Here is a 23,185-nt window from a genome sequence, read left to right on the forward strand (position 1 = left end):
GCGTTTTAGAGCCTCCCCTGGATGAATGGGTAGCCATATTCGTATTCTCAATCAGAGAGGGAAACATTTTATCAGCCGTAAAACGTAGCTAGCTAACTAGCTAGCTAGCTAGCTAGCTGGTTAAATCACACAGCCTAATTTTGACCGTTAGGCCTACAGAACGTTAGCAACCGTTGGCAGTTAGCCGTTAACAATGCACATCATGGAGTCGTTTCAAAGCATGATATAGACACGACACAGCGGCGGTCTCTCCACAAGACATGGCGAACCGTCCACACCGCTGGGATCCATGTTAGGAAGGAGGGTACACACACACACACACACGAGAAGAAGAGAAGCACACACGCACACGTTCCCATTATTTTTTCATGAAATAAACACATTCCCAGCTCATAAAACGCAGCGTGGTCGAGACGTGCATGTTATCCGCGACGGGTGCCAGCACTGTGGCGTTATTAACTCACGGAGAGCAGAGGACGGAATTAGCACACCTACCTCACTGGTCTTGACATTTTGCAGGAATACTGTAGAGGTTAAGGATGTAAGAAAAGGGGGGGAGAAGAAAAAGCACTGGGGGAAAAAAAGAAATATAGATTCCCGCTCTGCGAAAACACCGAGGAGAGCGAGGTCGGCGCACAACTCCACCGTCCGAGCTAGCGCGTGAAAATAAAAGTACGGCAGTGAGTTGTCCTCCAAACGCAAATATTCTTAATTTTGTTACCTTCAGCTACTCAAAATGGTGAATAAAACAAACTGAAACTGCAGCCTGTGTGCAACCAAACCCCGCGGCCTTGAGGGGGTGGGTCCTCGAGGACAAGCACCGCCCCCACGGAGCCCTGAGAGGAGCAGCGCGGCAGCCCGCTCTTCTCATTGGCTGATTTGAACGACGACTCTCTTCTTGATTGGATACTTTGGCTGCATGTTAGAACACTTTTAGCATATAGTTCCCCGCCTTCGTTAGCATGCTAGGTTGAGTTAGCACTGTTAAGAAAACAAAAAGAGGCCCTCAGGTTGGATGCAAGTTGCATTTAGTGTGGCTCCCAGAAGACCATAAAGCAACGTTGCAATTATATGTTACAACGTGCATAAACATCGTATAATGATCGGATATAATATATTTTAGGAATCAGATTGACTGTGGTATTGTTGAAACTGAGACTAACCTTATTCCGCCTACCTGGCCGACTGCTGCAGCATGAGATGCAGGTAGAAAACAGTTGCATCTGTAGCATTTTACAGCTGTAAAGCCTACAAAATACAGTTACAGGTTATACACGTAATGTCTGTGGTGTATTTCATTAGGCCTGGGTTAAAGTAATCTCAACAAATGGCCTTTTTTGAGTGATATGACATTGATTAATAAAATCCAGGAATTTAACTTTTAATAGTATACCGTGTCACCATGGATGAATAAGTAAAAAGTACTTTAAACAATAAAAGGTTATGTTATGTATAATGCATATTTAAGGGTGGCTTCTTTCTTGTAAAATTACATAAAAGTTCTATGAAATTCTCTTAAATATCCAAGCACAATTGTATAGTGAAATTCCCCTAACCTAATTGATATTGAATCAAATCGGAGATGTAATTAAATTTGGACCTTGGGAATCAGAATCAAATCAATTTGGAAAAATCACTGGCGATACCCAGCCCCTGTCAGTTTTGCAAGACAGACACAGGAGCTGAATGTGCTCTTCTGCTTGGAGAAAGTGGAGCCCAGGGGGCGACGGTCCTTGTCCATGTTAGAGAACAGTCTGCTCAGGGTCCTCTTATTTGAAACGGATGTCAGTGACTCCCCCTCCGTGCCCCCCACGGAGCCAGCTTTCCTCCCCAGCCGGTCCAGTCGCCCAGCATCCCTCTTCCTAGCGCTGCATCCCCGACATACCCAAGCACACATAGGGACACTGGCTGTGACAGACGGGTAGAACATAAGCAAGAGTAATGAAATAGATAAAATAGATGAAATAGAGCCTGATCTGAATTGGCAGACCAGTCAAGTTTCATGTCAGGATGTAAACCCCGGTACTGACAGTCTCCACGTTCACCCCGTCAATGGTGACAGGCAGCAAGGGGGGGGGGGGGGGGGGGGGGGGGGGGGGCAGGCCTCCTGAAGTCTGCCACCATTTCCTTGGTTTTGGTAGTGTTCACCTGGTATTTCACTGCCAAATTGTCTCAAATCATTGCACAAAATGCCCCTACATTGTTGCCCCCTTTTCCTTTGTACCACTTCCAGACCTGTAAACCTACCCACGATAATCCAGACCAACTGTGTTTTCAGTCGGTCAAGAGGCTTTAACATTTATTCAGGCCTGGCTAGGCTTTCCAAACCTGTTCCTGGAGTGGTTTTAATGCTGGAAAGGGGGACCTACAAGGCAAACAGGAGTATGTTATAACGTTAGAATTAATATATGGTACTATACAGTACCCTAGGTCTTAAAATGGTGACCACATGTGTCAGCAGGAAATAAATGTATCAAACATCAAATGTATTGTGATTTTTTTTATTCAGAATCAATATTTTTCTGCCAATGAACAACGACTACATCATGTCCGTTTCCGGCAAAACAGAGCGAAAGCCGAAAAAGCTGAAAATCCACGATATGTTCATCTTTAAACGTGAAACAAATGTCAGACTGACTGACTGACTGACACGTGATGTTCTTTCTTCCTAGAAAATTCGTTTTTAGAAATTGTCCCATGATACATTGTCTCTGGAAGTGTTTAATTCAACTTTTGGATCGCAAAACTTGAAATCGAACCGGCACCCATGCATCGCGAAGGAATCAAATCGGGACGTTAAGCACATCGTCCCAGCCCTGGCACACATCATCCTGTGTGTGAAATACATTCATATAGCCTCCAGCACCAAAATCTAAAGAGATTTAGTATCAACATCTACAAGCAAGATCTTGCAAACAACACACTCTTTATTGATCTATTCCCTTTGTGGCAGCATGTATGTGAACAAATAAACATTCAGTGCCTTCACTACAGGTGGATTTCAGTGCATAAATGACCTTGTTGCACATGAATTAGTTAACATTTGTAACAGGCTGAGTTTCTTTTAATGGAATTCTCTGCTTTACTGTCGCTGTCGTAGTTTAAGTTGACGGCTTTGCTTTTGCGTTTTTCTTTCCTACCCAGAGTTACGCGGGATGTTCTTTTGAGTGTCAACAAGTTTGACTCACTTTGTGATTTAATTAATTAATTAATTAATTAATTAATGAATAAATACATTTACTTATTTATTACGCACATTACACACAGGCCTGAACACAGGCTCAGCACCTGCACATGCACCAATGGAGAGATGAAGATGAGGAGTGAGGGGCCCCTGCTGTTGGGGGTCCGGTGCCTCGCCAGGAGGAGGACTGGCACCTCTCCAGCTAGCCGGTCCACCACCATACTTTGGTCGGTGTGTGGACCTGAACCAGCAACCCAACTCCCTACGGACTGAGCTGTAAATAGGCTTGTCAAAATATTTAATGTGCCACGCATTGATTCCTCATGCCCCAGTTGCTCATTCCGTTGTAATTTGTTTAATATTTATTCCTTGTTATAAGTCTTGTGGCTTGAGAACTGCAGACAAATTTAAATAAATAAATCAAAAAATCATAACACTTTTAAAGCGTCTTGAATCACCAATAGCTTTTAAGCAACATATAGTGACCTGTAGGGAGAGATTTTAACTTTCTGTTTTGAAAATAATGTATTAATTGAAGAAAAAAAACATTGTTTAAATTGATTTGCATGATTCATTTCAATCCCTTTAGTTTGTGAAAGTGAAGTGTTCCCCTCTCTATCTAACCTCCGGTTGTTTGTCCCACAAGGTAAACTGTAAGTTACATTTTATTTGTTTGGCTTCTGTAGGTCTCCAAACAAGATGAGTATTTCAATTTCAGTGATCAGTTATTCAGAAGTCTCGCATTTGTCATAATAGTTGATTTGAACATGGAAAAAAAAAATTTAAATAAAAGATTTATATACATCCATTCATGCATACATATGTAATTAAAATGACAGATAGATGAGGTAATGTACTTCTCAGCACAAAAAAATTTAAAATCATTCAAACTCCCCCCAAAAATTCCCATGTTCAATAAGGAGTAGGAAGAAGTTCATAAACATCTTCTCAGCCTTGCCAGACCTTCCAGCCAGACCTTCCAGCCAGACCTTCCAGCCAGGGTCTGGCTGGTCCACACAGCATTCTGGGATAGGAGAAACACGTGCTCTGGTTCATCGGCATCTCTTTAAACCAATCACAATCGTCTCTGGCGGCGATAAGCTCCGGACAGACAGAAAAACCGTCTTGAGTCCGGTCTTGTACTCAAGTCCGGACTCAAGACGGTTTTTCTGTCTGTCCGGAGCTTATCGCCGCCAGAGACGAGTACTACAGCCCTGCTCAGATTGGACAGATAGTCTAGCTAGCTGTCTGGATTTACCCTGCAGAGATCTGAGGACCAGGTAACCATAGTCCTCAGATTGGACCGATAGTCTAGCTAGCTGTCTGGATTTACCCTGCAGAGACCTGAGGAGCAGGTAACCGTAGTCTTACTACACAAAGAAAGCCCAAGGTAACGCACATCCGGCCAAAAACAGGGACATCCGGCGGAGTTTCCATCGGCAACAGAGCAATCCCAGAAGTGGAACGTCGTGTATGCAATTCAATTCGATTTATATAGACTAGTTATTCAGTTACTCAGGGGGTATACCATTTTTAAATTGTTGCAAAAACATGGAGCTAGTTGTGCTGAAACAATCCGTGTTGAAAATTCCAGTTGAGGTTTGGAGACTCTGGATGGAAAGTACCTGTTGTTTTCTAGACTTGTTGAATGTCAGGTCCACCCACTCGAGTAGGTTCTGTCAAATGTAGGCTGTGCTCTGGGCTTGCTTGGAACGTGAGTTATTCTCCACCATGATGTGTGTGTGTGTGTGTGTGTGTGTGTGTGTGTGTGTGTGGGAGATCATGCCAGTGCTGAACTGCTCAAGAAGATATAAAGTAGTATTTTTAGGATGGAAACAGGCTGCCGAATCCTGATTAGACTATGAGAATCCCTGTGTGTCTGTGGGTCTCTCTCTCTCTCTCTCTCTCTCTTTTGCTTCCTCCACAGACGACAGGCTTCTGTCTCTGTGCTCAGGGTGACGCCGAAATGTGATGTGAACAGGTATGTTGCCGTGGCAACCAGGGAAAGTGACTCTCGCCTTCCCCTTCATGGCTTCACCGTTGCCTCTGGATCATTCTTCAGTCCGAGTTCTGCATTCTTCAGCCTGCGACAATAGAAAAGTCACTGAGCCACAGAGGTGTGTTCCTCTGGTTTTGATGACTTATTCCCAGTGTGCATGCACCACCACTCTGCAGCAGGTAGAGACCTGCACTGATATGATTATACACAGTCGCCATGCATCAAATTCAACAATAACCTTTTGCTTTATTCACTCAAATCTCCATTTAACCCACATCCAGCTGTTGAGATGGGAACATTATGATTTACTTGTGATAGTCTGGATCAACGGAGGATACATTTCAGCAACAAACTTTGAGCTAGCAAGCAACACTGTAGGAAAATAGCATGCTTTGAGGAAAACTGCATCGTGCAACAAGGTAGGCCTGCTTGGTTCTTTCAAGGAATGATTGTATAGATTTACAAAGAAAATGTTTGCAGCAGTTACTCTGTAGCTGGGACAGGCTGTTGGGGTTGCTGTGGATGGAAGTACACACATGGCAACGCACTGGTTAGAGCCAATTATGTACATGTATCCTGTTAATTTAATTAGCCAGAATCATTTTCTGAATTGAGTCAGGAATACATGTTTATCATCAGAAAATAAGGTAAGGCCGTCGATTTTCAGGTAGAAAAATGTACACTGAAACGGAAGTTCACTGAAAGTATTTTTAGAGAGTTTTTATTTTTGTTGGTATGAAAATGTTTCTCTCAAATATTTTTTTTCTGTCATGAAATGCTTTTTTTTGCAATCAGTGTGATAACCTTCTCCCTCAAACCTTTTTCTTTCTTTCTCTCAGGTCGTTTATTTTCTGGCATGTAGTTCAGAAACTACTCGAGCTCCATAGCAACACACCACACCATTTCTCCACCTGTGCAGCACAGCCACCTTGTGGTTTCTTTGTTAAACTGCAATGTCGCGTGGAGAAAGGCAAATACTGCACATGCATCCTCAGACACTCAACCATAGCCTACAACAGACCTTCAACCAGAGTGGAACAATGGAAAGGAGCAGAACGGTCCAAAGTAATGTTAGTACTTAATCAATACTGTTTATCTTTAATATCGGTATTTATATTAGTTTATTACAAGTACTTACTTTTCTATATTTATGGTCACAGGTTAATATAATTTATATTATGCTACCGAGCCTTGCTTCATTACTCTAATTACACATTCAATCTGATCTTAACGTCACCTACACTGCAATATTGTTTCTTGTATCATGGCAACCGCACTTTAAAATACCTTTATTCGACGCCATTTTGCTTACTCAGTCTACCACGTAATCATTGTCTATTGTTTGCCTGTATTTTCTTGTGTGTTTACTTGTTTGTGTGTTTTAGTTTTTTTATGCTGTTATTGAAAAAAAATGATGCTGCTGTAACAACAAAATGTCCCCGTTGTGGGATGAATAAAGTCTAATCTAATCTAATCTAATCTAATCTAATCTAATGCTTAAACACATCTCTTCCCACTGCATAATAAATACATAGAAAACACGACAGTTACACTTTCATGTAGCTAGTTGTGGTTTGGCTAATTTAAAGCTAACGTACTTGCGATTACTTCTTGCTGTCTGGAGTTTGCACCCTCGGGGTTGAAAGCACTTAATGGGAAGGCGCTTCGGATAAAAGCGTCAGATTAAATAACATGTGATGTACTGTAATGTAGTTAATTAACAATGTAATAATGAGTTAAGAGTGGCTGTCAGTGTGCTCATTGTGATATTTTTGGGGGATGTCTGTTTTTCAGCTCAAGAATCCACTTTGAATCTCAGTTTCTGAGCTAACATGGAAAGGCCTGAGAGCGCTCAAAGAATGGACATGTGACCCTCTGCGAAGCTAGACCTGGTCTGTGGTTCTGGGGTAGAGTGGTCGGCTGTCGATCAGAAGTTTGGGGGTTCACTGACACTGAACCTCAAGTTGTCCGAGTGTAAAAGTTCGAGAGTGTGTATCTGATGAGATGTGGCACCTTGCACGGCACCCCCGGCCACGGTGTATGAATGTGTGTGAATGGTTCCTGTACTATGTGCTTTGAGTAGTTGTTAAGACCAGAAAAGCGCAATATAACTACAGTAAATTTACATTTCATCTGCAGATGATGTTTGTGTGATAAGATTCAAAGCTGCTGAAGTCAACGTTTTCTCATGAACGGGTCTGTTTGATTATAGTGCAAAAATGTATGTAACCATACCATGTAACCATGTACGATATCCTTCGGAAACAGACGACCGCCGGCTGGTCACGTGACGTGAGCTCCACAGTTGGTAGATCAGTTTACCCGCTAAAAGATGTCTGTGAGCCGGGAACAGGGCCCCGCGAGCTTCTGGTCGTCTCAGCAGACGTTAAGGCTACCTTTAGGCGAAAAGACGTGAGCGTTGTGCAGCGACGAAGTTAAGTACAGGCAGCAAAATGAGAGAGAGAGACGTTAAAAACAATACTTTACAAAGTGCTTTGACAGAAGAAGCAATAAGGGAAAATAAAAAGACGGGACACCTTTAAAGGACAGAAAAATGACATGTGAATAAATAAAATGAAAAGAACATGTGATAGGGTGAGAAGATGATAAAAAAGAAGACAAAAGCAACTCTATACATATCTGTTTTAAAGGGAGACATCCCAGGCAAAACCATCATTGTTCAATTTTGAATTTTAGGGCAATTTTACTTTCATAGCACATTCTTTTTTTCAGACTATTGGTGTAAAAACATTCAAAATACACATTTAGGTGTCTATTTACAACACTTTCACCTGCAAATTTCTCCTAAGTTCAGCGGAAGTTAGCATTATTAGATAATGTCTCATTATATTTTACCAAAAGATTTCAAAAAACTTCTTATACAAAAATATATCTTAATGTAAGTAATTAACTGGGGAAGTTTCAGGTTCATATCTAATAGTTATTGTTTTTTTTTCCCTATCACCCGTTATGTCTTGCAAAATGTTTTGGATTTTATAAACTATAATATATAATAATAACACAAAATTTAAATCTCCACCACACACACATAACTCAAGGTTTTTACAGAGGGGTTTGTTTATATATCAATCATAGTCTAATTTATGTAACATTTAGTACCTATAAACGTGACAAAACATGTTTTCATGGCTGTTGACAGCATATCCTGATTTATGGAGCGATAATGGAAAATATCCCAAATCTCCTCAGTAAAAACCATTGACTCTAATATGTCAACAAAATAAAAGACACATTTTGAACCTGTCTTTATCCAACCCTAACCCTAATTATCTTCCTGAAGTTTATTGTCATATGCACCTTAGTCCAGAGAACCACAGCAATGAAATACAATATGCCTTCCTAGCCTTTATACCAATAGTAACAGTTATAAATAACATAAATAGAATTTAAAAACTTTAAAAAAACATCCAGAATATCCAAGCACAGTAGACACAGTGACTAAGTGACTATTTAACAAGATAATGCTTAAATTCCATATTTAAAGATACAATTCTAGAAAACTTGTAATACAAAAGATATTTGTCTTCATGTAAGTAATCGACTGGGGAAGTTTCATGGAAATAACTATTAGTTCATTTCTTTTTCCCATTCACCTGCAGTGTCTCCCCTTAAGAAGTAGATTTAAAAAGAGCCACTGATTCAGCAAGCCTTATCTCCCCTAGCAGGTAGATCCTCTTCACTTCCCCATTTCTCCTAAAGAGGGCAATACAGGACTGCACTTGGCCCGCAGAATAATTGGATCAGTGCTCTCTAGCACGGAGCACATTGCTAATTCTAGTGGATGCCTGCTGGCCAAATGTTTGACTCAATACCTTTGTCTCTGTGTGTGTGACTGTCTGATTAAAATGTCTCTTGACCCGGCTGTGACTCTCTCAGTCGGTGGATACATTGTTTGACAGTCTGCAAACAACCCACTGATGCTCTAAAAGGGAAAACAGAAAAAGGCAACAGAGTAAAGAACTTTCTATAAATGAACCTCCTATTCAAAGGCTTATCGCGCCTCCTGGCACACTGATTGTTCGTACACATCATCCTCCTCCACTTTGGAGTTGATTCCCTCATTTTCTCTGTGCCGTTCTCAGATGAGTAGCCGCAGGCAACGCTGTGGATAAATGGAGGAAGAAATAGAGAGAGGAAGAGAGAGAGAGAGAGAGAGAGAGAGAGAGAGAGAGAGAGAGAGAGAGAGAGAGAGAGAGAGAGAGAGATGGTGAAGACGCTGTGCTGCTTAACTCAATTTTTAACTCTGTGATTTATGTAAACATGTGCATGAGTAGAAACAGTGATGCACTCACAAACAAACCAAAAGGGTCAAACTCAAGGCTCGCGGGCCAAATCTGGCCCTTTGCACAGTTTAATCCAGCCTCTCAATTTAGATTTGTATTATATTGAGCCTAGTTGTGTGTGTGTAAAAGTTCAAAGTAAGGACAACAAAACTGTTGGCGCGTCACCATGATACAAGCCTTCCGTGATCGCGCAAGGAGGACACAGGGAATTAAAAAAACGTGATGGACTCTTCAGAAGAGTTCATTATCTTCACTCGAATGCAACGGACGTTTGTTAATATCAAAGCTTTAAGTTTCCTCCTCTAAGATTAGGTTAATGTTAGCTGTCTCTTACTTGGAGACTCAATCAAGTCCTCAATCAAGTTTTGTACATCAATCAAGTAACAAAAGATGTCGGGAAACGACACCTCTGGCCATTTCCTCCGGGGCGTTTGTCCAGTCACTTATACGTACGGACAGGCCGACCCAACACGTCTCAGTTTTCTTCTTTACGTATCTTGCTGCGTCTAAAGTGCTTTTAAGTAGCCCATACTGGGGTCAGGGGGACGGCTGTGACGAGTCCCCGACCAAGGCCATGGGTTCCAGCCTCTCAGTTCTGAGTTTGCTGCTTTTGTTTGACATGATATAACAGCTATATGAAATATCTTTGGGTTTTGGACTGATGTTTGGCATGAAACAAGCATCAAGCCGTCACCCTCGGCTCCAGGAAAGTGATGGGCATCTTTCACTACTTTTGTTTTTTCATAGACTACAATGGATCAAGTTGTTGAGTCTTATTTTCATCATTTCTCTAATAGAGATATTGGTGTTGGCAGTGATAAAGGAACTCAGATTAATGCAACGCTGCAAAAATACTATGCTATAGTATTAATACTGTGAGTAAAAGTGCTGCATTCAACATTTGAGTTGGATAAAAGTACAGAAGCATGATCCACAAAATCTGTTGACAGTTACTGTAGGTGTCTTCGAAGGGGAACTCGTGCTCGCTCCATGTAACATGTGAGTTGATGCAACAGGAAAATGTTGGGTTAACTTCTGGCTCATTGAAAGGATCAATTAAGCGCTTTAAATGGCTTTTGTAAGTTATTTCAGGGTATACATGAGAATAGTAACATCCTTTTTATGTTTTCAATCTAAAGATGAGAAATCTAAAACTGTTTGGGGCCCCTCTTAGTTGCCTACATTGCCCAAAGAGAAGGTCTGTCCTTGTTGTAGAACTTCATTTTCCATGAGCTCTGTCTGAAGGTCAAAAAACTGCTGTTAGTTTTAGGCTGAATGTCATTTCTCTATCTTACCCCTACCCCTTCCCCTTGGGTTTGGACCTGAGACCTAGTGCTGTCCCATTACTCTTTTTGAACGAGGGCTAGAGCTAAGATCATGGGGTGTATACCCCTTAAAAACAAAGGGAGGACTCCAGCTCACTTGTAAACAGGGGGTGTTGTACAGCAAGCAGCAATGGCTGCCGCATCGACCAGAGAGACTAGTCTACCCAACTCCTGGAACAAATCACAGCGCTTTCATAAAATCACCGTTCAGACAACTTAGAAATCTGGTTGTAAACATGCAAACTTCTACTTGTAACTGCTTTACATAATTGTATTTTCTTTTGCATCCCCTCCTTGATCATTATGTATTTATAAAATCATTTTCCAATTGCAAATGTTCTATTCTTTCTTTTTTCTCTTATGATTTTCCTTTCTGTGTTGTGATTTATAAATGTCTTTGTAATTTGACTCGATGACATTGAACTTGGGGGTCATCCCTCGATGGTCGAGGTTTAATAAATGATTGAATGTACTGAAAATGATGATAAATGTCTGTCGTCGTTTTCTCATCTCCTTTAGGGATGAAAAAATAAAAAGGTAAATGTGAAAGACAAATTACGAAGACAAATATAAAATAACAACACAGAAAGAAAAACCATAAGAAAAAAAGAAAGAATAGAACATTCACGATATGAAAATTATTTCATAAATACACAATGATCAAGGAGGGGATGCAAAAAGAAAACACACTTATGTAAAGCAGTTATAAGTTTACATGTTTACAACCAGATGTTTTCTGAACGGTGATTTTATGAAAGTGCTGTGATTTGTTCCAGGAGTTGGGTAGACTAAAAGTGAAAAGAAAAGTGAAAAGAAAACATATATATTTCTTTGAAAGTGAGTGAACCGACCCTATTTATTGTCTCATACTGTACAGGTATCCATGTGAGCCGAGACTGATCCAAGTCCCAACATTGGCTTTCTGATTTGATTCTTCAGTAAAAAAAAAGAAAACCCTTAGCAGTGCACTGGTTCTGCTTTTCTTCTGGTGTGAAGGACAGCTCATGAGAATATTTGAATATGTCTAGACTTTTGAAAAGCTGCACCGTTCACACAGCGGCTTCCGACTCCGTTTTTAAGGGGTCGGTCTGAAGCAGAAGCAGAAGAAATGGAAGGAAAAGACACTTGCGCTGGTTTCTCAGAGGAAAAGCGCTGTAAACACGGGATTTGTAAACAAAATGTGAGATGAAGCAGTAGCTCCCCCCCGTTTGACTGAAGTTGTACGATCAGCTATTTGATGCGAGAGTATCCCAACGTTATGTTGTGGGTTTAAAGGTTGGAATAGAAACTAAGAGCGAGGCGAGAGCTGTGTGTTTGTGACAATTCCCACTCTCTCCCCGAACAGAGATGTGCTGACAGTCGTGCAGCTTAAAATTTAAATAGGTCTGACATTAGCATTCAGCAGTCATCCTATGCTCTGTTTTTGTCTGTGCATGTGTGTGTGTGTGTGTGTGTTTGTATGTGTGTGTGTGTGTGTGTGTGTGTGTGTTTAGGCGGTGGGGAGGGGGTAACAGTAGGGAATTAGAGTATTTGATCAGACTCCCCTTGGTTTAGTGTGAATTTCAGTAGCAGGAGTTCATCCGCGGGACAGTCAGCAGCGCTGAGCACATCAGCTTCTTTGCAGTTTTTGTCAGATTTTGGTGTGTGTGTGTGTGTGTGTGTGTGTGTGTGTGTGTGTGTGTGTGTAATTGCAAGCTCCAGCATCTGTCTCTTTACATGTAGCGCTCCTCCATCCCACACATTCAACATACAAGATATCACTGCGACATGCAAACACTAAGCCATGAAACTCCTACGCATTCAAGTTAGATTGTGTGTGTGTGCGTGTGTGTGTGTGTGTGTGTGTGTGTGCGTTTGTTTTTGTGTGTCTTTCCGGGCGCTTTGTCTGCCACATTCACCGGTAAGTGAACCCTTGTCCCTGAAAATCCAAATGACACAGTAAACTGTTCCTGTCACCCATAAATCCAGGCAATTATCTTGACACACACACACACACACACACACACACACACACACACACAAGCAGATACTTTGTACGCACCAGCATTTCCGATGTATGTGTGCCAGTGTGTTAATCTGGCACCTTTTATGCCTGTTGGCAGGAAGTAAGAAGAATGAAGAGGAGGAGGAGGAGGAGAAGAAGAGGTGTGGGAGTTTTTTCAAACTCAAGGCCAGACGTGATCTGTAGCAGCTCTATAAAATCCTTTAAAACGCTTCAAATACATTTAACAACAACTGCAAAACACTGCTTTTAAACTGGTCTCTGTGTTGATTTGTTCAAAGATTTAGATTTATGACTTCCTCTCCATCCTTCCCTCCTTAAAGACCCCTCTTCCAAGCCAGGTTTCCTCATCAAAAATCAAATAACTCTTTGCCCCCGCCCCCCCATCATGCGCCTGTCTTTATCCTCAGCGGGGGTGCACCCTAGGGGGCCGTTCCAGGCCCGTCCAGCTTGGAGGAGGCCCCGGGAAGACCCAGGACTAGGTGGAGGGATTATATCTCTAACCTGGCCTGGGAACGCCTCGGGATCTCCCAGTTGGAGCTGGTTGATGTGGCTCGGGAAAGGGAAGTTCTGGGTCCCCTGCTGGAGCCGATACCCCTGCGACCCGATACAAAAAAGGATGGATGAGATGGATGGTGTTATAAATCAGCATCTGTGTCAACCAGGGCACAAAGACTGTCGACAATTAAGATTAAGGGCAACAGAGGCAGTTAACCCAGTGTGTGTGTGTGTGTGTGTGTGTGTGTGTGCAATTGAGCAGCGAGAGTATGCATACTTTACCCAGCTCCAGCACCTCTTGATGCTGCATATGTCTCCTCCCCCTCCCGTGGAGAGAAGCTCATCATCAGAATGGCACTCTCCTCTTTTTCTTCCCCTCTCTCTTTCTCTCTCTCTCTCTCTCTCTCCACACTTGTTGAGAAGCTGTCATCTCTTTCTCTCCCTCCCTCCCTCCCTCTCCACTCTCTTTTCCCTCGCTCTGTCATCTTTCCAGTGTGGCTGCAGGGGCGGATCAAAGCCGGGTGGAGGCGGAGGGAGATGGGGGAGTAGAGAGGGAGGAAGAGCAAGATGAAGCGGGAGTATTTCTGTTTTTTGGGGGTGAAAGAGAGGACAGGCTGGCTCTGTGACACATATACAAACGCCTACTGAAATATGCTGCTACAAGGAGCGCTGAGGTTTGAGCTGCTGCTACAACTCAGCTGAAGGCACACAGACATGAATGGCAAAACAATTACAAATACGTGTTGATGTTGAAGAAACAGAAGGCAGAATATCAATATCACAGCCTATTTAACCCAGTATGAAGGAAAAAACTCAACTTGTTAACCAGTCTGATCCTGTGAGAAAGGTTACATCAGCACGGCTGGTACTCTTCCAGAAGGTGTTATCATTTCAGACACACACACACACACACACACACACACACACACACACACACACACACACACACACACACACACACACACACACACACACACACACACACAGTGTGCAGTTTTTTTTCTTTCTGCCACAAGGTGACAGCATTGGATGATCTGACCGCTTGCTGTTCAATTACAGGATCTCACACATTTGACCCGGTAAATCACATCATACAGCACCGTGTATGGGTTATTAATTTGGGTAACACCATTTTACCCACGTACATGTCATGATAAAATAAAGAAACAGGAAATGGCATGTTCATGTAGCTCTGTTGCAAAAAGCATTTGCAGAAGCAATAAGAAAAATCCAATCCACTAATATTTTACAATGAATTACAGTTTTATGACACCATCACACAGGGGCTGCTAGAGCATATACAAAATCATAATCACAATTATTTAAGTCAATATTGAAATCACGATTGCCACAACGTGAGACCACATATGAGGAACTACTCCCGTGGAGGAGAGTGGGGAGTCCACTTTAACTAACTTTATCAACCTAAATTTACCCAGAGAGCAGACTGTGTTCTTCACTGGGTGCAGTCCCCAGGAGGGCTGACACACTTGTTCTGGTCATGCCCTAGATTTGTTATATTTCAGAAATCATTTCTTGATAGTGATTGAGTTTTCAATTGCCAAATTTGGCACTCCAAAAGTACATGACCTCAAAACATCTAATGTAGCAGAATTTTTTGATGACTTTGTTGATTTTATGACTCCCACAAAGGGAAATTACAGTGTTATCACTCTGTTGTTATTACATACATTACACACAGACCTGCTCAGTACCCAACATACATGCACTAGATAAGAGAGATGACAGAGTGACGGGGCTGCCCGAGGAAAGGCACCCCGAGCAGTCGGGGGTTCAGTGCCTTGCTCAAGAGCACCAACTGTGGAGTTCTTCAGGGCATACCTCCAATAAGTCTCACATTGCCAGACCTTTCTCCACAGCGCTGTGAAATAAGGTCTGGCTTTACCACAGATACATTCTGGGATAGACGAAAATAAAACGCTCCGGGTTGTTTTCCATTTATTTCAAAACCAATAATAATCGTTTTTGCAGCAGCGGTGTCTCAGCAAAATAGTCTCGGGACTTGTTTTGGTGAAACATTTGCACCGCGCAAAACAAAACGTCACATTCAATATTAAATTAAGTCAAGAGCCCACGTCTGGATACATGGCTAAATGTAGTTAGAAAAACTTACAATCCTTCTCCGAAAGACCCAAGCAGGCCTGTCTTGTTGAATATTTTCTTTAAAACTTGCCATTTTCAGCGTGTACCTTTCTAACTGTTGTTTTTTTTAAAGAATTGAACGGAGTTAGAGAAGGGCAACACACGCGTGCCGGATGGCAAGAAACAGCCCTGGAAATGTGCTTCTTCTGATCCAGACTAACCTCCAGTAAATCCAACAAGTCAAATGATTGCAATCCATTCAAAATGACTGAACTGGACAGGAGATCTGAACCGTGTCACCTCAAAAGCTAAACTACTTTAGACTTTTTTTTTTTTTCCCACTCACACAATGATAAAAATCAAGTCAAGTTAGAGTGCTCTCCCACACCATTTTATGAATCACACACCTCCTTTCATAGATAAGGTTTTCCCTCAGACCGGTAAAGTAGACCTCAATTGATCCATCAGTGCAGAAGGCATTATGTCAAATGGTTTTTCTCTGAGGTGCAGAGCTGGATGTATTTAGTGGGAATGTTGGCTTGTTGAGTGTTAACATTGTTGAACTTGTTCTGGATAAACTCCGGAGCAGTTGGACTTTTGGATAGGAAAATTGAGGTTTGAGCTCTCTTTTGAAAAAAACAACAACAAAAACACCCGAGCTCAGACTCACCCACAGACCAAAGTTTTCCAAGACTTTGTTGGGAGAAACAAAAAGGTCCATAGTTCCAGTGACGGCTGCTGCTGTTGAGCGTTAGCCTGCAGTTCTCTCCATGCTTTTTTTTGTGGCAACCAGTCTTACCATCGGCATCGAGGTATAAAGCTGTCACACAGTCTGACAGCCACGCACTGCTGACAGCACACACTGCTGCTGCTGCTAGGGGGGAAGAAATACGGCGTTAAAAATGCAATGAAATAGTAAAATGTGAGCACAACGGGTTGTTTTTTGTCCGTTTCTTTGTGCTTATTATTATCTAATATTCAGGCAACACTGTTGTACACTGTCCCCCAGTGGGAGATGCATTATTAAAATTGTGATTACTTGATTGCCTTGCATACTGATTGCTATTGTGCACTGGATGCTGTATGCTGTGAGTTGTCTTTGATTGTGCGTGGCAGAGCAGGGCTGGTGTCGTGCTGTGTAACTAATTATAAATGACCTCCTCTGCAGAACTCATCTTTTCTGTGTGTGTGTGTGTGTGTGTGTGTGTGTGTGTGTGTGTGTGTGTGTGACTGTCGCGGTTACCGCAGGAGCACGATAGTCTTTGCAGTCTCTCACTCTCGCTCTCTCTCTTTCTTTCTCTCTCTCTCTCTCTCTCTATATATAAAACCCATTAACATCCAGCATGACGAGAGCTTCACTCTGTAACCCATAATGATGTCTGTTCCTACTCTGGAGTACAAAGTCTGTTGGATGAAACTTCTTAAAGAATGCAATCGATCGCCTTTTACATACTGCCAGTTCTTATTCTGCAACCTAATGTTACACCATGGTGTGCTCGAAAGCGCTTCATGAGCTCAGTCAGCCAGAGTGTGACTACAAGGACACACAGTGTAACTAATGTGAAGCACTAAGGCCTGGGCAATATTGACAAAATCAAAAATAATGATATACTTGACCATTATTGCTAAGGTGACTATTATATATATTTTGAAGATTAGGATGCTTTAAAGGCAACAGAAGCCCATGCCTCTTCTTCTCCTCTCATGCTTGCCAGCGAGTGAGAAAACAACCCCAGGTTCTCTTGTTGTAGCACGACCTTTTGTCTTCTCGGCGTCTGTTCGCTCTGTTCGCATTTTTTCGGGGCTGTTTATACCATCCGTGTAGCTTCCTTGTGGGGGCTACACACCCAGTTTAACTGACGGAAAGAAAAGATAATTGAGAGGGATTCTTTAGTGTATACATTTCTTTTTTTTTTAAGGAAAATCCTACTCACTGTGCCTTTAAGTGCAGGATGTTCTCTGCTGCACTCAAAGTGTTGCTGGAATTTTAATCTCCCGCATTTCTTTTCTTTGCCACATGCCATGCTTGTACATACCAGTGGTGGCATTTAGTCAAGTACTGAAAGTGGTAGGCCTGTAAATATAAATATATCCAAGACACATGCTGCTGAATTAGGTTACCGACAACCTTTTTTTCCTCCAATTCCTGCACTGGATTAGGGTTTGCAATTGTCTGTTTGAGAAAGAACGTCAACCGTTAAACAGGAATTAACACTGGCTGGCGAGGGGGCTTTAAGCTCACAGTGTGTTAGTGTGATTTGCTGTTCAGAGTTTGATCGTAGGTGCCCCCCCCCCCCCCCCAACCCGTTCTCACTCCAAACGCATAAAATATGGACATTTGGACAGTGCCTGTCAGCGTCTGATGCAATGAAAAAAAGCACCCTTTGGCGTGTGTGTAGAACGCACCAGGGATGGTCGGGGTGGTTGGTCAAACACAGGGCTTTCACCCAGGAGAGCAGGGCTCGTGTCCCGCGTGTGTCTTCAACCGTCCTGTGATTCCCGTGAGGTTGTAAGCCCGCCCACAACCTTTCCCTTAACCTAACAATGTCAAAAGTGACGCCAATAGTCCCGACCAAGCTTGTTTAGCTAAAGCATGTTTTCTGACGCTAAAGGAGACTTTTAGCGTCAGTAACAACAACAAAGACACCTGACCAAGCCAAAGTTTTTTACCTGGACTTCAGGCCATGGTACTTTGGACAGATGATCCTGTTGTTCCCGTGCTCCCACTGCCCATTCAGTCAGCGGGAGAAACCCGAATCCTGTAGTTAAAGAATTCATAAAGAAAGTTAAATCACTTGGCTATATGAACTCAAAGCAAACCTCCTCATGTCTTACCTCACGTGTTTTTATCCATGATTTTGTTCGGCCACCTTCTTTGCTATGAGAGTTTGACAAAGCAGCCCAGTGTGGCAGATACGTCTCTAAGTGCCTTCATCCTTTCAGGTATGCCAACTGGGTGCAACCCAGTGACCCGTGACAACCTCTTTAGCCTCCAGGAATCTCCGGTGCAACCAAGCAGAAGGCTCAAAACAAATAGCCCTTAATAGAATTTAAATATGTGGAATTAAATTATGTAAAGTAAGCAAGACCCTTAACCCAAACCCATCGTCTTGCAAATCAACTCGTGGCCAGTGTTGGAAGAAGTATTCAGATTCTTTGGTGGAGTTAAAGTAATAATAACACACTGTAAAATAAACTATTAAAAGTGAAAGTCGTGCATTGAAAATGTAACTTAAGGAGGAGTCTTGAAACAGCCAGCCCGATGCCGTTGTGTTGATTGTCCTGCACTGCAGTGCAAAGGATCATGGGAATATGTTCCTAACTGTTCCTTTCCTAGTTTAAGGGCCCCATCTTGCACCCAGTGCAATTTACTTTCTACACGGATGCAGGTTTCCTTCCTATTTGGCACCCGATGCACAGCAGACTTTTTCCTCCACAGACTCACGTTGATTTTTAGGGAAACTATCAGATTTAAAGGGCCCACATTATAAAGCAAGACTGCGGGCAGTAACGCATTGCTAAAGGGTCTTGCTAGTCCACACAGCATTCTGGGATGAGATATGAAGGTGCCCTGGTTTATTGTCATTTCTTTAAACCAATCACAATCATTTAGGGCAGTGCTAAGTGCCGGACGGAGCTAAGGTGCAGCTGCAAATTAGCCTAAAGGAAATTGTTATAATGGAACATGTACATTCAAAGGTTGTTTTAGTCGTGCATCAGAAAACTCAGATTGGACAGATAGTCTAGCTAGCTGTCTGGATTCACCCTGCAGAGATCTGAGGAGCAGTTAACCACAGTCATCACAAGTCAACCAGAGTTTAAAATTACAACACAAAGAAAGAGGAAGGTAATGCACATCTGACCGAAAAGAGTGACATCTGGCAGATGTTCCAGCTGCAATCCCGGTATTGGAACGTCTAGGACATAAGCTAAGGTAACCTTTCTCATTTAAAACACAGTTAAAAAAGTTAGCCTAGCCGGTTCATCCCCCTGTCTTCTCTCCTTACGTGTTGCATTCAACGGGAGAATGAGACTAAACTGGTCTGAATGAATGCGTATCTTTCTTACCTCTAGAGGGGTTTAGAGCCCCAGCTCTTCATCGTTCACGTTGTGTTTAAAAGGTGTATTTACATAGTAGCTTGAGGTGGGAAAAACAAGGAAAAACAAATCTCGTCTGCAGCGCTTCCGTTCCCTCGAGGCTGTCCGCCTCTTGCTTTCCCAAACTGTCTCCATCTCAATCTCGTCACCTGCCACCAGTGGGTGGGCTTAAATCTCTTTTCACAACCCCCCATTTACTGAAAAAGATGTCATATCAATGTCTTATGATGGCTCGGGGTTTTAAATGGATGTGTGCCCAAAATCAAATCTCAAATTCCATCCAAAATGATCTTACTGTGGTCCTGTGTAACTTTGTCTGACTGTGTTTGAACGAGTAGCATGCACGTGTGTGTGTGTGTGTGTGTGTGTGTGTGTGTGTGTGTGTGTGTGTGTGTGGGGAGCGGTCATCCGAGGTCGAGTGATGTCACTGTCAGTGCTCTCCCTCCTTGTTGACCCTGTCATGGTGACTGCCATCCAAGTGTCTCCATCCGGGCGATGCTGCTTGCACACACACACAATCACACACAACGATCTGACATCTTCAAATGCAGGGGCAACAGCACTGTCAGCGTCAAGGGCAAGGCCAACAGGATGGGCCCCTTCAAATGTCTTCCCTGAGTCACCACTCCACCCCCCGACACACAAACCCCACCCACACTCAGCACCTTCTATTCCCAGCAGGCGATGGCAGTGCCACACAGCTCGCTAAGTTGTCTAATACTTACTAGATTCATTATGTTTATTTAGATAAACTAAGTATTGAAGTCTTTTTAGGAAAAAGGATAATCTATTTGCATCAACGGTGGTTTATTCCACTTTCTTTGTGTCCACTTTAAACTCAACATTAACTGGAACGTCTGAGCTATGTTACACACTGAAAATGGCAAGTTTTGAGGAAAAATTGGATGATGCAACAAGGCAGGCCTGCTTGGTTCGTTCCGGGAATGATCCATCAAAACTAGTTTCTTTTGCAGAGCCACCGTCACTGTGTGCGAAGCTGTGATTTGTTTAAAGAAATGCAACCAACCAGAGTGAGTATTTTTCTTCTATCCTGGAGTGTATGCTCCTGTTGCCCGACCTTCCTCTGCAGCGCTGTGGATACACGAGCAATACGAGGCTAGTAAAAGAACAGCAACAAGGACAACACAGTCTCACTCCTAGCGAGTCAAAACCCAACGCTTGGTCAGGTGCCTAGGGGGTTAGTTACTGACGCGAAAAAGTGTGATGCAGCGTCTCAGTCTCCGTTTCAACGCACTCTGTCGGGAGCCTCAAAGTGACTTCATGACCATCTGGGCCAAGACCAATTGAGTGATAAGTGTCATTGGAGGCATCAAGCACCAGCGAGCACCAACAGAAACACCAATCAGGGCGGTTGCCATCTCAGTTATCCTGCTTAGTTACCAACTGCATCCTAAATGATCCTGTGCTTCCAGCATTAGAACATTCCAATTAACGGAAAAAACAACAACAACAAACACCTGTGTGCCTGTGTAGCCTACGGGATTTTATATAGGTCGGCTTCTCGAGCAGTGTGATGCCAATAAGCGCATTTTAATTGTGTTTTTATATTTTTTATTTGCTCTCAGATATCTTCCCACTGCCAGTCTAGCAACTGAAATAATAGACTAAATCAATGGCAGTTTATGGACAGCACCAGTGTAATTATGGTCAGATCTTGTGTCTGACTGATGAGGAAAAGATATTAATAAGCTTTGTGATTCACTCACAACAGCGTTGGCTTTTATGCCATCTTATCTTCCTGTTTTAGGACTGTATTGAGTTTTGCCTGTAAAACCATGTCTGTGTTCTTCATCTTTAAGTAGAAGTATAGTTTGCTTTGCTTGCTCTTATGTAAAATACCAGTGTCTGGTAGATATTTGCAATTGGTCACACTGTGCAAACACACCGTCTTTTATGTAAACGAGCTGGATTGGGAAACCCTGGGTTGATGGAACTAGTTGTTAACCACCATCGTGACCCAGGTAATGTTGGACCTTGGTTGTTAGGCTTAGTGAAGCCGTGCAACTGAAAGAAATCCTGGGCCATGTTGATCTCGATTCGTAGTACAGGCCTCAGGTGTGTGTATTTTTGGGGATATTCTGGTGGAGCTAATACAATCTAATAAAGAATTGCTCCATTCTGCATTTGAGAAATTCCTATTTTCTTTTGCATCTATTAGCCTACAGGCACACAGAACTTTACCAAGTGCTTCACCGCACTGACGAGTGAATGTGTGTGTGTGTATGTGTGTGTGTCTTTTGAGCGTGATGTATTGAGCCAATCACTAAGTGACATCTCATACATCACTTTTATTGCAGTGCTTTGGCCCTAACCCTCATCCTTTCCTGTGCTGCTCAATCTTTCCTTCTCTCCATTTGAGTCACAAGCCGCCGAGGAAAAGATAACTAATCAAGTTTTCATGAGACTTTCAACTTTTCAATTCAATTTCAATTTTATTTATAGTATCAATTCATAGAAAGAGTTATCTCGAGACACTTCACAGATAAAGTTGGTGTTGACCACACTCTATAATTTACAAGGACCCAACAGTTCTAGTAGTTTCCTCCAGAGCAAGCAACAGTGCGATAGTGTCAAGGAAAACCTGGTCTGACGGGCCGGTTGGGGTTGAAATGAATACTGACAATAACAGTAAAGGATAATGGAACAGTCGCTAAAAATAGTAGTTTGTAGTAGTTCATGACATAGCAGGGCAAAGCCCGGCATAGCAGGATGTAACAGGGCATTGCAGGACGTGTAGCAGGACCACGGCAACAGCTGCAACCATGATTTTGGAGCCTCCCTGATCCAAGGAAACATGCTGGGGGAAAAAGAACATAGGTGCTCGGGGAATGACTCCCCAGACCTAGGTTAGTAACAGGCATATCTGGGACATGGTTGAACACAAATGGAAAGATAAAGGAAAGAAGGGCCCAGTGTGTTTTTAACATCAGAAAATTGTAGGCCATCTATGATTTTATATCATTACACATGCTTGAAGTTTAGCTAACTGACTGGTTTTGTCTGGCTTGATTGATAGATACAATTGGGTGTCATCCGCATAACAGTGAAAGTTAATTAAGTGTTTCCTAATAATATTGCTTAGAGGAAGCGTGTATAAGGAGAATAGAATTGGTCCAAGCACTGAGCCTTGTGTAACGCCATGGCTAACTTTAGTGTACTTGGAGGATTTGTTGTTAACATTAACAATGTTAAAGTTCCTTTAATGCAAACTAAATGTTCCAGTATCTAAAGTTAACGTAAAGGTCATGAACATAAAGGTCCTTTGGAATATCAAGGAACAGAATTAAATGAAATGCTGTAGGAATATCTTCCTTAAATTTAGCTACAGCACTGTCAGATAGGCATCTAGTGTGGAAGCTTTTATTTACTTTAGTATAGCCGGGTAGTAAGAATTCAAAAGCTATTAGAAAATGGTCTGATAATAAAAGGATTCTTCAATTTTGATGCCATATGTCACACAAGGTCGGGGGTGTAAAACCAAGTGAATACTAAGACTTTTGATGTCAACGTCCACATAGATATTAAAATCACCTGCAGTCACTGTGTCTGATTTAAGGACTACACCTGATGAAAACAGATACAAATTCAGAATATGGTCCTGGATCTCGGGAAATAACAACAAATATAATTGGCTGTAATGTTTTCCATGAT

General features: G+C 42.4%; 1 protein-coding gene across 1 annotated transcript in view; it reads right to left on the reverse strand.

The window, feature by feature from the left end:
* Window positions 1-808, reverse strand: part of nucks1a (nuclear casein kinase and cyclin-dependent kinase substrate 1a) — a 13,349-nt gene extending 12,541 nt beyond the window's left edge. The window contains exon 1 of the mRNA XM_034868529.1: window positions 496-808. Within this exon, the coding sequence (XP_034724420.1) occupies window positions 496-512 (17 nt within the window). The 5' untranslated portion in view covers window positions 513-808. The remainder of the gene's footprint in view (window positions 1-495) is intronic.
* Between the last annotated feature and the right edge of the window lie 22,377 nt (window positions 809-23,185).

Source organism: Etheostoma cragini, chromosome 4, assembly GCF_013103735.1.
Source record: "Etheostoma cragini isolate CJK2018 chromosome 4, CSU_Ecrag_1.0, whole genome shotgun sequence".
Classification (NCBI taxonomy): Eukaryota; Metazoa; Chordata; class Actinopteri; order Perciformes; family Percidae; genus Etheostoma; species Etheostoma cragini.